The sequence below is a fragment of the Procambarus clarkii genome, chromosome 2, assembly GCF_040958095.1.
Source record: "Procambarus clarkii isolate CNS0578487 chromosome 2, FALCON_Pclarkii_2.0, whole genome shotgun sequence".
In the NCBI taxonomy this organism is placed as follows: Eukaryota; Metazoa; Arthropoda; class Malacostraca; order Decapoda; family Cambaridae; genus Procambarus; species Procambarus clarkii.
The window spans coordinates 49,752,524-49,766,423 of NC_091151.1; the positions used below are offsets into that span (position 1 = coordinate 49,752,524).

General features: G+C 50.4%; 1 protein-coding gene across 3 annotated transcripts in view; it reads left to right on the forward strand.

Moving 5' to 3' along the window:
- The window catches only part of LOC123749708 (uncharacterized), a 201,199-nt gene that overhangs the window by 163,185 nt on the left and 24,114 nt on the right, over positions 1-13,900 (forward strand). For all 3 annotated transcript variants that reach the window (XM_069325761.1, XM_069325767.1, XM_069325774.1), the window contains exon 2: positions 6,585-8,055. In XM_069325761.1, the coding sequence (XP_069181862.1) occupies positions 6,585-8,055 (1,471 nt within the window). The remainder of the gene's footprint in view (positions 1-6,584; positions 8,056-13,900) is intronic.

The window sequence follows — 13,900 nt, forward strand, 5'->3', positions numbered from 1 at the left end:
GTTGTTATATTTTCCCAGTATATTTTAGTTAGCACATGCAGCAGAGTTCAGACAGGCATCTGGGAGGGAAGCAACTCTACGACTGACAAGGAAAGTTAAATAAATTGCCTTTGGTAATCTTAAAGAATGAAATATTCAGACTGCTGAGTTTCGCGGATAGAATAAAGGAATCCATCCTTACATTGCTGGAGGAGAGAAGAAACACAAAAGACATGATCGCGGTATACAAAATACTTTTTATTATACAAAGCACGGCTTGAACCAAAGGTATCAAAGTTATATTAAAACAAAAATTCAGCATAACGGTAGTGAGGAATCGGAATGTATTATGAAGTGAAATGGCTGAAACAAGTGAAGGTAAGACACAACAGGGGACAAGACAGCAGTTAGCTCAAGGTGGAGAGGCGGGACCCAAGAGCTGAAACTCAATTTTCCCGTCAGCACACACACACACAAGCAAATACACAGGAACATTTACCATTTGCATTATTTGATGATCGACTTTGTCATCTTTTCTGCTCATATGTGTACTCACCTAGTTGTGCTTGCGGGGGTGGAGCTCTGGCTCTTTGGTCCCGCCTCTCAACTGTCAATCAACTGATGTACAGATTCAACTGATACAGAGTGTGTGTTGTGTGTGTGTGTGTGTGTGTGTGTGTGTGTGTGTGTGTGTGTGTGTGTGTGTGTGTGTGTGTGTGTGTGTGTGTGTGTGTGTGTGTGTCAGACAACACGGCCACTGAGGACTCGTCCTCCCACTGGACAGTCTCAGGAGTGGTGAGTGACCGTGAGGTACAAAGGGCACTGGCCCCTCCCCCCTCCCCCCCCCCTCCCACTACCTTCACTGTCCTCTCCTGGTTGAAAGGCTGCAAGAATGGAATATCTAACCCCATCCTTTTGTTATCGTGTTGTCCTTTCACACACACACACACACACACACACACACACACACACACACACACACACACACACACACACACACACACACACACACACACACACACTCACAGGTGGAGGCTGACCCCATACACAGTTTCAAATGTAGATATGATAGAGCCCAGTAGGCTCAGGAACCTGTACACCGGTTGATTGACATTTGAGAGGCGGGACCAAAGAGCCAAAGCTCAACCTCCGCAAGTACAAATAGATGAGCACACACACACACACACACACACACACACACACACACACACTGGGCTATCTTCGGAGGCAAGGGAAAGGGAATTATCAGGAAAAGGCTCCGAACCATTACGTCTATATAACACTGGGAAGCTAATGGTGCAAAGTTGCCTTTGGCTGAAGGTGAAAAGTGGCCCTTCGGGAAGTTATGTGGGGGGAAAGTGGCACTCAATAGATGGTACAAAGTGGCACTGCAAATCATTTTGAAAGAAGTGCCTCTTGTGAAAAAGGTGTGCATAGAAGTGGCCCTCAAGGACGAATCCTGTGGAGGATGTGCGTCTTTATACATGGAGGCTGTGAGTGGAGGACGAGGAGGGAGATGACCCTCAGGAGATGCCAGGGTAGGGGGGGGGGAGGAGGTAGGGTACCTCAGTGGGCATTCATGAAGGAACAATAGTGTCTGAGCGCTTGTAATGTTTAGCCACGTGATTCAGCCTCTTGACGGCCTCCTGGCTACTGTGGGCATCATGAGAGAGAGAGAGAGAGAGAGTTGTCTCTGTAGCAAGTAGTCAGACATACCCACGAACGCTCACACCCACACACATACACAATATATGTGTGTGTACCCTCATACCCCAAAGCGCATACTATCATCATACCCCAGCACACACTCTGTCCTCCTATCTCTTTTAAATCCTATATCATCATGAAAACTTAGCTGGCGACTTCTATGGACCAGGACCCGAGAGCTGAAGCTCAGCCCGCGTCTAGACACGAGAAAGCTCGCAGCGAGTCATCATAGAACATAACATTTAAGCTAATGAGTGTGAACAATTACTACTGTGTGAAGGTGGGCACACAAGCTGCTAATTACCTCATTAGTCAGGCTCCTCTGCCCCAATCACAGCCCACAACTCCTGCACTAATAACCATGCACCTGGACCCGGGCTTGGCCAATCACAGCGTCGGACCCAGACAACCCGGACGGTGGGCAGGGGCGGCCCTGGAGGCCGTAAAGAGGTCGAAATTGCAGGCCGTGATAAGTAGGTTGATATCTGGTTATCTTGGTCAGGCGGTATAGGCTCATAAGCGGTGTTCAGCGCGGTTATCTTCGGGGTGTGCAACGGGATATCTTAGGTGTTCATAGGCATTTTTCACCTGTTATCTGTTCTCCGACTTTCTCATTAAGATTATCCAATTGAACTGTTTTTAATCGGTGTGAGGAGAGAGAGAGAGAGAGAGAGAGAGAGAGAGAGAGAGAGAGAGAGAGAGAGAGAGAGAGAGAGAGAGAGAGAGAGAGAGAGAGAGAGAGAGAGATGTGAAGCGGCCACAGCCGCTACTGGACTTATCGTAGTGTGTTCAGGGTGTGTTTAGGGTGTGTTTAGGGTGTGTTCAGGGTGTGTTTAGGGTGTGTTCAGGGTGTGTTCAGGGTGTGTTTAGGGTGTGTTTAGGTTCAATTATTTGTGAGCGTCCCAACGACCCGGAGGGCAACAGTGTGTTACTTGTGGAGCCCAGCGTCTGGATAAAGGGATACCAGAAAGACTAAGAGTGTCCTGTCTACTGGCGATGGGGCCCCTATGGTTCTGTTGCGCAGTCGAGCCGAGTTTTGTTAATCTGTCTCAACGGTGAGGTTAATGTTGATGGTCGTACTGTGAGAGTAACCTCTTGTTTACCTCGCCAACGGTCGAATTTATAACTTTGTTAATTGTATCTTGCGTCAGCCACCACTACCTCCACCACCACTACTTCTCCGCCACCACTAACACCACCACACTAGTCACAACCGCTTCGCTGCACACACACACAGAAGATAGAAGAGCTAGGGGGAGACATGATCACCATATACAAAATTCTCAGGGGAATTGACAGGGTAGACAAGGATGGATTATTTAACACGGGTGGTACACCCACAAGGGGACACAGGTGGAAGCTGAGTACCCAAATGAGCCACAGAGACATTAGAAAGAGGACTTTTTCAGTGTCAGAGTAGTTAGTAAATGGAATTTACTAGGCAGTGATGTGGTGGAGGCAGACTCCATACACAGTTTCAAATGTATATATGATAGAGCCAAGTAGGCTCAGGAATCTGTACATCAGTTGATTGCCAGTTGAGAGGCGGGACCAAAGAGCCAAAGCTCCACCCCCCCCCCGCAAGCACAAATAGGTGAGCACACACACACACACACACACAATACTAACAATAGAGCCAATTTGCAGAGCTCTGGTCCCGACTCTCTCAGCCACACCATAAGTCTAGAGCCACATTAATTATTCTGTCATATTTACCGTGTTAGGCTCCGCAGGTTGAGCGTCTGCGACTTTAATAGGATATTAGCGTGACATTAATGATGAGAAACAAATATATCATTTCTTCTTCTTGAGATGTTTTCATAACATTAAGTGTATATACCGCAAAACCTACCTATGCTTAGAAATTAATTGAAAAAATGTGTTTTTCGTTGAGATTTCATATATATATGATTTCATATATATATATGTATGTGTGTGTGTGTGTGTGTGTGTGTGTGTGTGTGTGTGTGTGTGTGTGTGTGTGTGTGTGTGTGTGTGTGTGCGCAGACGTTTAAAAGATTTAATATTAACGAAGAAGAGTTTTGGTGAGTGCAGTAGGATTTAGGTCAGGAAGGAAGTGGGCTGACCAGACCAGTTTGTTGTGAGTGTTCTAGTGAATCATCTCCCTCCCCAGTCTCCCAGACCTCACACACACACACACACGCACGCACGCACGCACACACACACACACACACACACACACACACACACACACACACACACACACACACACACACAGGAAGAGAGGGGGGCTTCGCGGCTCAGTGGACAGCGCTGTGGGGTCGTAGTTTTCTAAGGGCTAGTAGAGGCAGAAACAAATGGGCAGAGTTTCTTTCACTCTAGTGCTCCTGTTCACCTAGCAGTAAGTAGGGACCTGGGAGTTAGGCAGCTGCTACTGGCAGCTTCCTGGAGATGTGTGTGTGTGTGTGTGTTATAGACAAATGTATTTAGCAGACATATAGAGGAAAAACCAATTGGTTAGAAAGGTGGGGTCCAAGAGCTAATAGCTTGATTCTGCAGATACAAATAATATATGCAAATAGTAAATACACATTCACATACATGAACCCTGGAAGCAACAAGTCATAGATATAATATATATATATATATATATATATATATATATATATATATATATATATATATATATATATATATATATATATATAATATATATATATATATAATATAGATATATATGCACAAAGAAATGACATTAACGTGATGTCTCAATGAAGAAATCACTAGGAGCCATGAGGAGGCTTCGAATATAAATTGTTCTTATATATATATATATATATATATATATATATATATATGTATATAAATATATATATATATATATATATATATATATATATATATATATATATATATATATATATATATAAATTGTTAGTTGTAGCTCACTTGGGACGAGTGTATTAAGTCTTGTAAGCTTGTCGAGTCATTACACGGAGTCTGGCTACGTCCTCATGGTTATGAGATCCCGTTAGTGCGCATGTCAAGGCTTGCATGTCAATTTATACATTATACACTGAAGTATAATACGAGGAGATCCCTCAAGGTATACTTCACACTCTGAGGCCTCGTATAGTGTAGTCACTGGCGAGGGTGTTAATTTCCAGCTTTCTTCAAGGAGTGTAAGGGAATGGCGCTCTTTAGGATTGTGTAACAAAGTGTAAGGATTAAAGTGCATACACACATAGGTGGCAGACGCTGTTTGCTAAGCGGGCCACGCTTGCTGGTGTGCTGAAGTGTATCACTTTGGAATAATTAAATCTTGCACACACACACACGCACATGTACGCAAGGGGCTGAGTGGCGTAGTGGACAACACTTTGGGGTCGTAGTCCTAAGAGCCCGGGGTTCGATTTCCGGCGGGGGCAGAAACTAATGGGCAGAGTTTCTTTCATCCAGATGCGTCTGTTCACCTAGTAGTAAATAGGTACCTGGGAGTTAAGACGGCAGCTACGGGCTGCTTCCTGGGGGTGTGTGTGTGTTAGAGAGAAATATATGTAGTATCTATAATAGAGGAAAAATAGATTGGTTAGAAAGTAGGCAAGAATCGTGTGCAGACAAGAATTCTGTAAACAAGATTCGTGTGCAGACAAGAATTCTGTAGACAAGAATCGTGTGCAGAATTCTGCATATACACGTTTACAGAATCTCGATTATGCAGATTTATTTGTAAATACACACATACACACACACAAAGTAGTTAATAGGTGGAATGGACTAGGCAGTGATGTGGTGGAGGTTGACTCCATACACAGTTTTAAATATAGATATGATAGAGCCCAGTAGGCTCAGGAAGTTGTACACCAGTTGATTGACAGTTGAGAGGCGGGACCAAAGAGCCGAAGCTCAACCCCCGCAAGCACAACTAGGCGAGGACACACACACACACACACACACACACACACACACACACACACACACACACACACACTCACACTCACACACACACACACACACACACACACACACACACACACACACACACACTCATGACCCATGATATCTTGTACCACGTTAATGTGACTCATCGCACAGGACAATTCAGTACCTTTACTCATATCCCTGTGAATCAATACTTCCTTCTACCCCCACCAGATTTTGACGAGTAAATTTTTTTCCTATATTTCTTTGCTTTGTAATATCTTTTTGATTGTCCCTCCTTGTTAATATCTCTCACTTGGAGAGTAGTTAACTACCAATTATGTCTCCAATCATTTATAATGTCATCATGAATGTCAACAAACCTATTTGAACAGTGTTCTTCACGTATTGAACATATTTTTTATCGTTGAACTCGTCATTATTATTATTATATTGTATAAAATTTTTATGATTACGTGTTTTATTAAAATGTTATTTTTTCTAGTGAAAATTAATATGCCGATTTTTTTATTTGTAAGTTAAATTTATGGTAAATATACAGTCATGTATTTGGATGAAGATTTTTAATTTGAATTTGAAGGTGATGGGTGAGTAGGGTTGCAAGTGTGTAGGTAGCTGGTATGTAGGATAACAGGTGTGTAGAGTGACAGGTGTGTAGGTATAGCAGGTGTGTAGAGACAGTTGTGTAGGGTGACAGGTTCATAGGATGGCCACTTGTGTAGTAACAGGTGTAGGGTGGCTGGTGTGTAGAGTGAAAGGTGTGTAGGGTGACAGGTTCACAGGGTGGTAAGTGTGTAGTAACAGGTGTAGGGTAGCTGGTGTGTAGTGTGACAGTTTATCTTGAGAGATGATTTCGGGGCTTTTTAGTGTCCCCGCGGCCCGGTCCTCGACCAGGCCTCCAGGTGTGTAGGGGTGTGTGACAGGTGTGTGTAGGGGTGTGTGACAGGTGTGTGTAGGGTGAGAGCCGCCGTACTAACGCGTATTGTCTCCCGCAGGCGGAACTGTCGCTACAGGGCGATGACTTCACGCGGCAGATCTGGCATATGTACGCCACCTTCGAGGAGTTCATAGACCACCAGCAGACCTCCGGCGAGGCCAGCCCCGCCTCGCGCCCCTCCTCGGGCGGCAACTCCGGCACCGAGGCCCCGCCGCCCCCCGCGCCCAACGGGGGCCTGGGTGCCGCCAGCCCCCGGGATGTGGTGACCGGCCGGGGCTCCCTCACCACGCCCTCCCACGCCACCGGCGGCGCCGCCACCCGCGCCCACATGGCCGAGGTGGCGCTGTCTCAGGGCGTGCTGCCCCACGCCGCACACTCCCGCTCGCCCCCCGCGGCGCGCGACGACCTGGCGCTGGCGTCGCCCCGACGTCGGCGGCGGCCCCGACGGCTCCGTCGGTCGGTCGACAACCCGCTGCTCGACACCATCAGCGCCATCGGCGACCCGGACTCCGACGAGGCGGACCTGCTGCCGCCGGCGCCGCCGCCGTCGGCGTCGTCGTGCTGGGGGCCTCGGCTGCACCCCGAGGCGGACGTGGTCGGGTACGCGGGGAGCAACAGCGTCGACAGCGGGTACAAGAGCGCGTGCCCGACCCCGGAGCTGCCGGACCCCGCCGCCTACGTCGAGCACCGCCTCGAGAAGCGCGGCTCCCTCGCCTCCCTCGCCTCCACGGGGTCCTCCTCCGGCAGCGGCAGCGCCTCCAAGCCGCGCATCGCCATGGGCACGCGGGTCATGTCGCGCGTGCCCCGCTCCCCCAGCTCCGGGGGCAGCGCCCCCTCCCCCGGCCTCCCCCGCAGACCCGGCTCGGACGGCTCCTACTACGAGCTGGACCAGTTGGCGGGGCTACGGGGCGGGGGGCTGCTGGGGTCGCCGCCCCCCCACGCCACCCCCGCCGAGGTCAGGAACCCCGGGTTCTCCCGCTACTCCCCCAGGGGCTCCCCGGCCCCCCAGCGTAACTCCTCCCCCGGGGGCGCCACCCCCCGGGACACCCACGTGTCTCGCCGCGCCGCCTCGCCCGCCTCCCCCGAGCGGCGCCCCCGCAGCGCCTCCACGGGGTCCCGCTGCTCCCCCGGCACCAGGGGGCGCCGCCCCCCGGGGAGCCTGCGGGCCGGGTCTCCACTCCTGGCGTCCACGGGGTCCCTGCCCCGGGCGTCGTCCCCCGGGCGGCGGCCCCGGGCGCTGTCCCCCGCCACCAGGGAGGAGTCACGGCCGCCCACCTCGTGGTCCCGCCACTCCTCCCCCGGGGTGGCGCCGCCGCCCCCTCGCTCACTCCGCCGCCCACCGTCGCCCATCGTGGGCGGCCACCACCACCACGACACGGACCTGGCGCTCCTGGAGCGGGAGATCGACGCCCTGCTCTACGGGGACCCCCTGGCGCCGCCCCCGGCACCCGACTACTACGACCTCGACTCCGAGTTCGCTGCCGCCGCCTGCACCTGCCCCGCCGTCTTCACCAGACCCGCGCCCCCAGGTCAGTACCCCCGCCACGCAGCCCACCTGTACACGTAGGTGTGTGTGTGTGTGTGTGTGTGTGTGTGTGTGTGTGTGTGTGTGTGTGTGTGTGTGTGTGTGTGTGTGTGTGTACTCACCTAGTTGTGTTTGCGGGGGTTGAGCTCTGGCTCTTTGGTCAAAGAGCCAGAGCTGAGCTCTTTTGGTGTGTGTGTGTGTGTGTGTGTGTGTGTGTGTGTGTGTGTGTGTGTGTGTGTGTGTGTGTGTACACGAAGGCGGTTGTGTGGACGTAGTTTGTGACTGTTCCCTGATACAATAGCTGTTGAAACTGTATTGATAGATTTGATGTTGTTGCGAAGCTGTTGCTGCAACTATTGCTGTTGGTGAGATTTGCTGCTGCAGGTGAGGGAAGGATGGGGGGAGGAGTGCATGGGTGAGGGAGGAGGGGGGGCGGATATGGGGGGAGGTAGAGAGGGGGGGGCGAGGGGGGCGGAGGTATACTAGGATGGGAGACCAGGTAGAGAGTACCGGAATATGAGGTACTTGTGAGGTGAGGGAGCCTCTTAGTATGCAACACTCTGTACCTTTGCCAGGCTCTCTGGTTCCCTTCCCTCCTTTATGTTGTCCTCTCTCCCTCTCTCTCTCTCTCTCTCTCTCTCTCTCTCTCTCTCTCTCTCTCTCTCTCTCTCTCTCTCTCTCTCTCTCTCTCTCTCCCCCTCTCTCTCTCTCCCTCTCTCCCTCTCTCTCTCTCCCTCTCTCCCTCATACTAAAACAAGCAGGGCTAATATAATTGAAGCGGTTTAAGCTGGGCAAGTTTAAACGCTTCAAAGAACTAAAGGTATATTGACCAACAAGCACGGCAGAAATATTACTAAGATGCCGAGAGATCAGGAGAACAGATATGACCTCCCCCCCCCCCTCCCCCCTCTCTGTAAGTAAGGCTCAAGCAGATACGCATCGCTATAAATGCGTAATAGTCAGTCTATATGACTTAGCGTCGACACTACCTGTTTAACAGGGAATTCACTGTGCTCCTGTCTCTCTCTCTCTCTCTCTCTCTCTCTCTCTCTCTCTCTCTCTCTCTCTCTCTCTCGAGGGGTCGTAGTCTTAAGGGCCCGGGTTTGATTCCTCGTGGAGGTTGAAACAAATGGGCAGAGTTTCTTTCACCATGATGCACCTATTCACTTAGCAGTAAATAGGTACCTGGGAGTTAGACAGCTGCTTCGGGCCGCCTCCTGGGGATGTGTGTGTGTATACTCCCCTATTTGTACTCACCTATTTGTGCTTGCGGGGGTTGAGCTCTGGCTCTTTGGTCCCGCCTCTCCACTGTCAATCAACTGGTTTACAGGTTCCTGAACCTACTGGGCTCTATCATATCTATACTGTGTGTGTGTGTGTGTGTGTGTGTGTGTGTGTGTGTGTGTGTGTGTGTGTGTGTGTGTGTGTGTGTGTGTGTGTGTTTGAGAGAAATATGTGCAGTAGACATAATAGAGGTAAAATAGATTGGTTAGTAAAGTGAAGTCTAAGAACTAATAGATCGATTCTGCAGGCACAAATAGTAAATACAAATTGTAAATACACACACACACACACACACACACACACACACACACACACACACACACACACACACACACACACACACACACACATCCCCAGGAAGCAGCTGTCTAACTCCCAGGTACCTATTTACATTTAGATGAACACGCGCACTAGGTGAAAGAAACTCTGCCCATTTGTTTCAGCCTGAATGTGTATGTGTGTGTGTGTGTGTGTGTGTGTGTGTGTGTGTGTGTGTGTGTGTGTGTGTGTGTGTGTGTGTGTGTTGGCAGTGACCACTCCCCACGATCCTCTTGTGTTTAGGACATGGTCGTGAGGTTGTGGTTGTGGGGAGGGGGTTGTGTGTGAGGGGGTGAGGGGGGGGGGTTATGTGTGTGTGTGTGGGGAGGGTGGAGGGGGGGGGGTGGTGTGTGAGAGGTGGAGGGGAGCCATTCTACTCTAATTCAACACTCATTATCATCGTCGTGCTCCTCCCTCTGCACGCCCTGCACGCCCTCTCTCTCTAGTGGGACAGGGATGCTAATGACGAATAGACAGAGACAGACAGACAGACAGATAGAAATAGAGACAGATACAGAGAGAAAGAGATACCAACCAAACAGAGAGTGAACAAGTGTTCCATTGTATCAGATACCAACTCACTCACTTCCCTCTGTAAACTCCCTCTAACTCATGAACAAATCCACAAGGGCCGTGACGAGGGTTCGAACCTGCGTCCGAGAGGATCCCAGACGCTGTCTTAATTGCCTGAGCTACGACATGGTCAAAAGAATTGCAACCGGGAAATCATCCTGATTGACCATTTTTCCCTCCGACTCACTCCTAGCAGTACGTGGGTTATGAAGCACCTGATAATTAGGTACGACAACAAATGAGGAATGACTAGCCTGCTCCTTACTGCTACCATCATGGTGGTGGGTCGTAGCCTCACTGCTACCATCATGGGGGTGTGTCGTAGCCTCACTGCTACCATCATGGTGGTGTGTCGTAGCCTCACTGCTACCATCATGGGGGTGTGTCGTAGCCTCACTGCTACCATCATGGGGGCGTGTCGTAGCCTCACTGCTACCATCATGGGGGTGTGTCGTAGCCTCACTGCTACCATCATGGTGGTGTGTCGTAGCCTCACTGCTACCATCATGGGGGTGTGTCGTAGCCTCACTGCTACCATCATGGGGGCGTGTCGTAGCCTCACTGCTACCATCATGGGGGTGTGTCGTAGCCTCACTGCTACCATCATGGTGGTGGGTCGTAGCCTCACTGCTACCATCATGGGGGTGTGTCGTAGCCTCACTGCTACCATCATGGGGGTGTGTCGTAGCCTCACTGCTACCATCATGGGGGTGTGTCGTAGCCTCCCTGCTACCATCATGGTGGTGTGTCGTAGCCTCACTGCTACCATCATGGGGGTGTGTCGTAGCCTCACTGCTACCATCATGGGGGTGTGTCGTAGTCTCACTGCTACCATCATGGCAGTGTGTCGTAGCCTCACTGCTACCATCATGGGAGTGTGTCATAGTCTCACTGCTACCATCATGGGAGTGTGTCGTAGTTTCACTGCTACCATCATGGGGGTGTGTCGTAGCCTCACTGCTACCATCATGGGGGTGTGTCGTAGCCTCCCTGGTGCTGGGAGGGTGCTAGCCAGCACTCTCCCCTTCGCTAACCTTAGCACCCGCATAAAACATTAGCAGCGCTGCTCAAGGACAGTGAAGCTTATACCCTTTGTGTTGAAAGATATTGTGTTTAAGATCGTTAAACAATGAGCCTCAGCGTTATCTTAAAGAAGTGCATTGTAATAGCACTTGCAGCTGTAGAAGGTGGTACGTCCCTGTGTTCTATTGTCTTAGGTCTTTTATACAACGTGTGTGTGTTTTATACAGCGTGTGTGTATTATATAGTGTGTTTATACTGTGTATGTTGACCAGACCACACACTAGAAAGTGAAGGGATGACGACTTTTCGGTCCGTCCTGGACCATTCTCAAGTTGATTGTGAGAATGGTCCAGGACGGACCAAAACGTCGTCGTCCCTTCACCTTCTAGTGTGTGGTCTGGTCAACATACTTCAGCCACGTTATTGTGACTCATCGCCTGCTTATACTGTGTATGTTTGTATGCTTTTTTTTTGGTAAGTTTCATATAGTCATTTATCCTTATCTTATCATTTTGTTCCTGAAATATAACATCTTATCTTTACCCATACTGGATACCTTCAACTTTCTTAAAACCTTGAGTGGTGTGTGATCTTAGTGCCTGGTCTCGCAGATAAGACAGTTTTACGAGACGTTCTTCGCAAGGTGTTGATGAGGGTGTTGCTGGGTGTAGAAGATTCCTCTAAGGCGCTCAACACTGAAGGAAAAGGAGTAAGAAAGTCAGTCTCTGGAGACCCCAACACCGGCCAGATAGTGATCTTGGCGTTACATTAGTGGTTACCTCTTAAGAACAACCTCCTGACAGCTTATATCTTATTTCATTCCCTCTCACCTCTCCCTCCCTCTCACCTCTCCCTCCCTCTCACCTCTCCCTCCCTCTCACCTCTCCCTTCCTCCCCTCTCTGTTCTCTCTCTCTCTCACCTCTCCCTCATTCCCTCCCTCTACTCCGTCTCCGCCAACACCAGGAGCTGGGAGCTGGCCGTGCCACCAGTCCTCAGACGTGACTTATCGTAAATATTTCCTTGGCGACATCCAGGCAACATTTAATGACTAAATCTGCGCGAAGCTCAAGGTCCGGCTTGGTACGGACCCGCGGCTCAGGAGGAGGAAGAGAAGGGGGCGGAGAAGGAAGAGGGGGAAGAGCAGGAGGAAGAGATGGAAGAGGAGGTGAAAGCAGTAGAAAAAGGCAAAGGAGTAATAGTAGAAAGAATTAGAGAAGGAAAAAGATGAGGACGAGGAGGAATGGAAGGATGAGAAGAAGAATTATGAAGAGGAGTTGAAGGAAGGCGGACTGAGAAATGACGAGAGTGAGAAACGAATGAGAGTGACGAATGACGAGAGTGAGAGAACGGGAGAAAAGTGAGAGAAAGTGAGAGACAGGACGCAAAAGCCAGTGTGTATATATATATATATATATATATATATATATATATATATATACTTACCTACCTTGTGTGCACGTTCCGGGGATCAACAGCCCCGCGACCCGGTCTCCGACCAGACCTCCCAGCTGGTCGTCAGGTCAAGCAGGCAACTTAGGGGAAACAATGCTCACTTACCGAGTGCTTCAGATCTTGGGTCCCGCCTTTTCAACTGTGGAGGTGCGTAATACATTGTGTGTCGATCTTCATGTATCTGACGTTGGAATGAGTCTCGCATTGTGTCCTTGCCCCTCTGCCTATCCTGGGGGGGGGGGTATCCTACCCTCCTGGGGGTACACTATCCTCCTGGGGTACCCTGCTATCCTCCTGAGGTACCCTACTATCCTCCTGGGGTACCCTACTATCCTCCTGGGGTATCCTACCCTCCTGGGGGTACACTATCCTCCTTGGGTACCCTGCTATCCTCCTGAGGTACCCTACTATCCTCCTGGGGTACCCTACTATCCTCCTGGGGTATCCTACCCTCCTGGGGGTACACTATCCTCCTTGGGTACCCTGCTATCCTCCTGAGGTACCCTACTATCCTTCTGGGGGTACACTATCCTCCTGGGGTACCCTGCTATCCTCCTGAGGTACCCTACTATCCTTCTGGGGGTACACTATCCTCCTGGGGTACCCTACTATCCTCCTGGGGTACCCTACTATCCTCCTGGGGTACCCTACTATCCTCCTGGGGTACCCTACTATCCTCCTGGGGTACCCTACTATCCTCCTGGGGTACCCTACTATCCTCCTGGGGTACCCTACTATCCTCCTGGGGTACGGCACCATTGTGTCAATAGTTACTGTGAAGGGTGTTATCAGTTGCTGGGGGTTCACCATACCTGGAGGGGGGGGGAGTGAGGAGAGAGGTGATGATGTTGCTTGACCTGGTCATAATGGTGACCATGAGGCTGGTAATGGTGATATCGATGACAGCGCTGATGAGGACGATGATGATAACAAATGGTGACGTTGATGGTGGCTATGTAGATGATAACAGTCTCGGTAATAAGCACATTGTGTTGCTAGGGGGGGGGGGGTGAGGGCGCAAGGGGGTTAGGGGAGGCAGGGAAGATCAAGGAGTGTCCCCTACTGCCTCTTGACACCCCCCACTACTGCCTCTTGACACCGCCCACTACTGCCTCTTGACAACCCCCACTACTGCCTCTTGACACCGCCCACTACTGTCTCTTGACACCGCCCACTACTGTCTCTTGACACCGCCCAC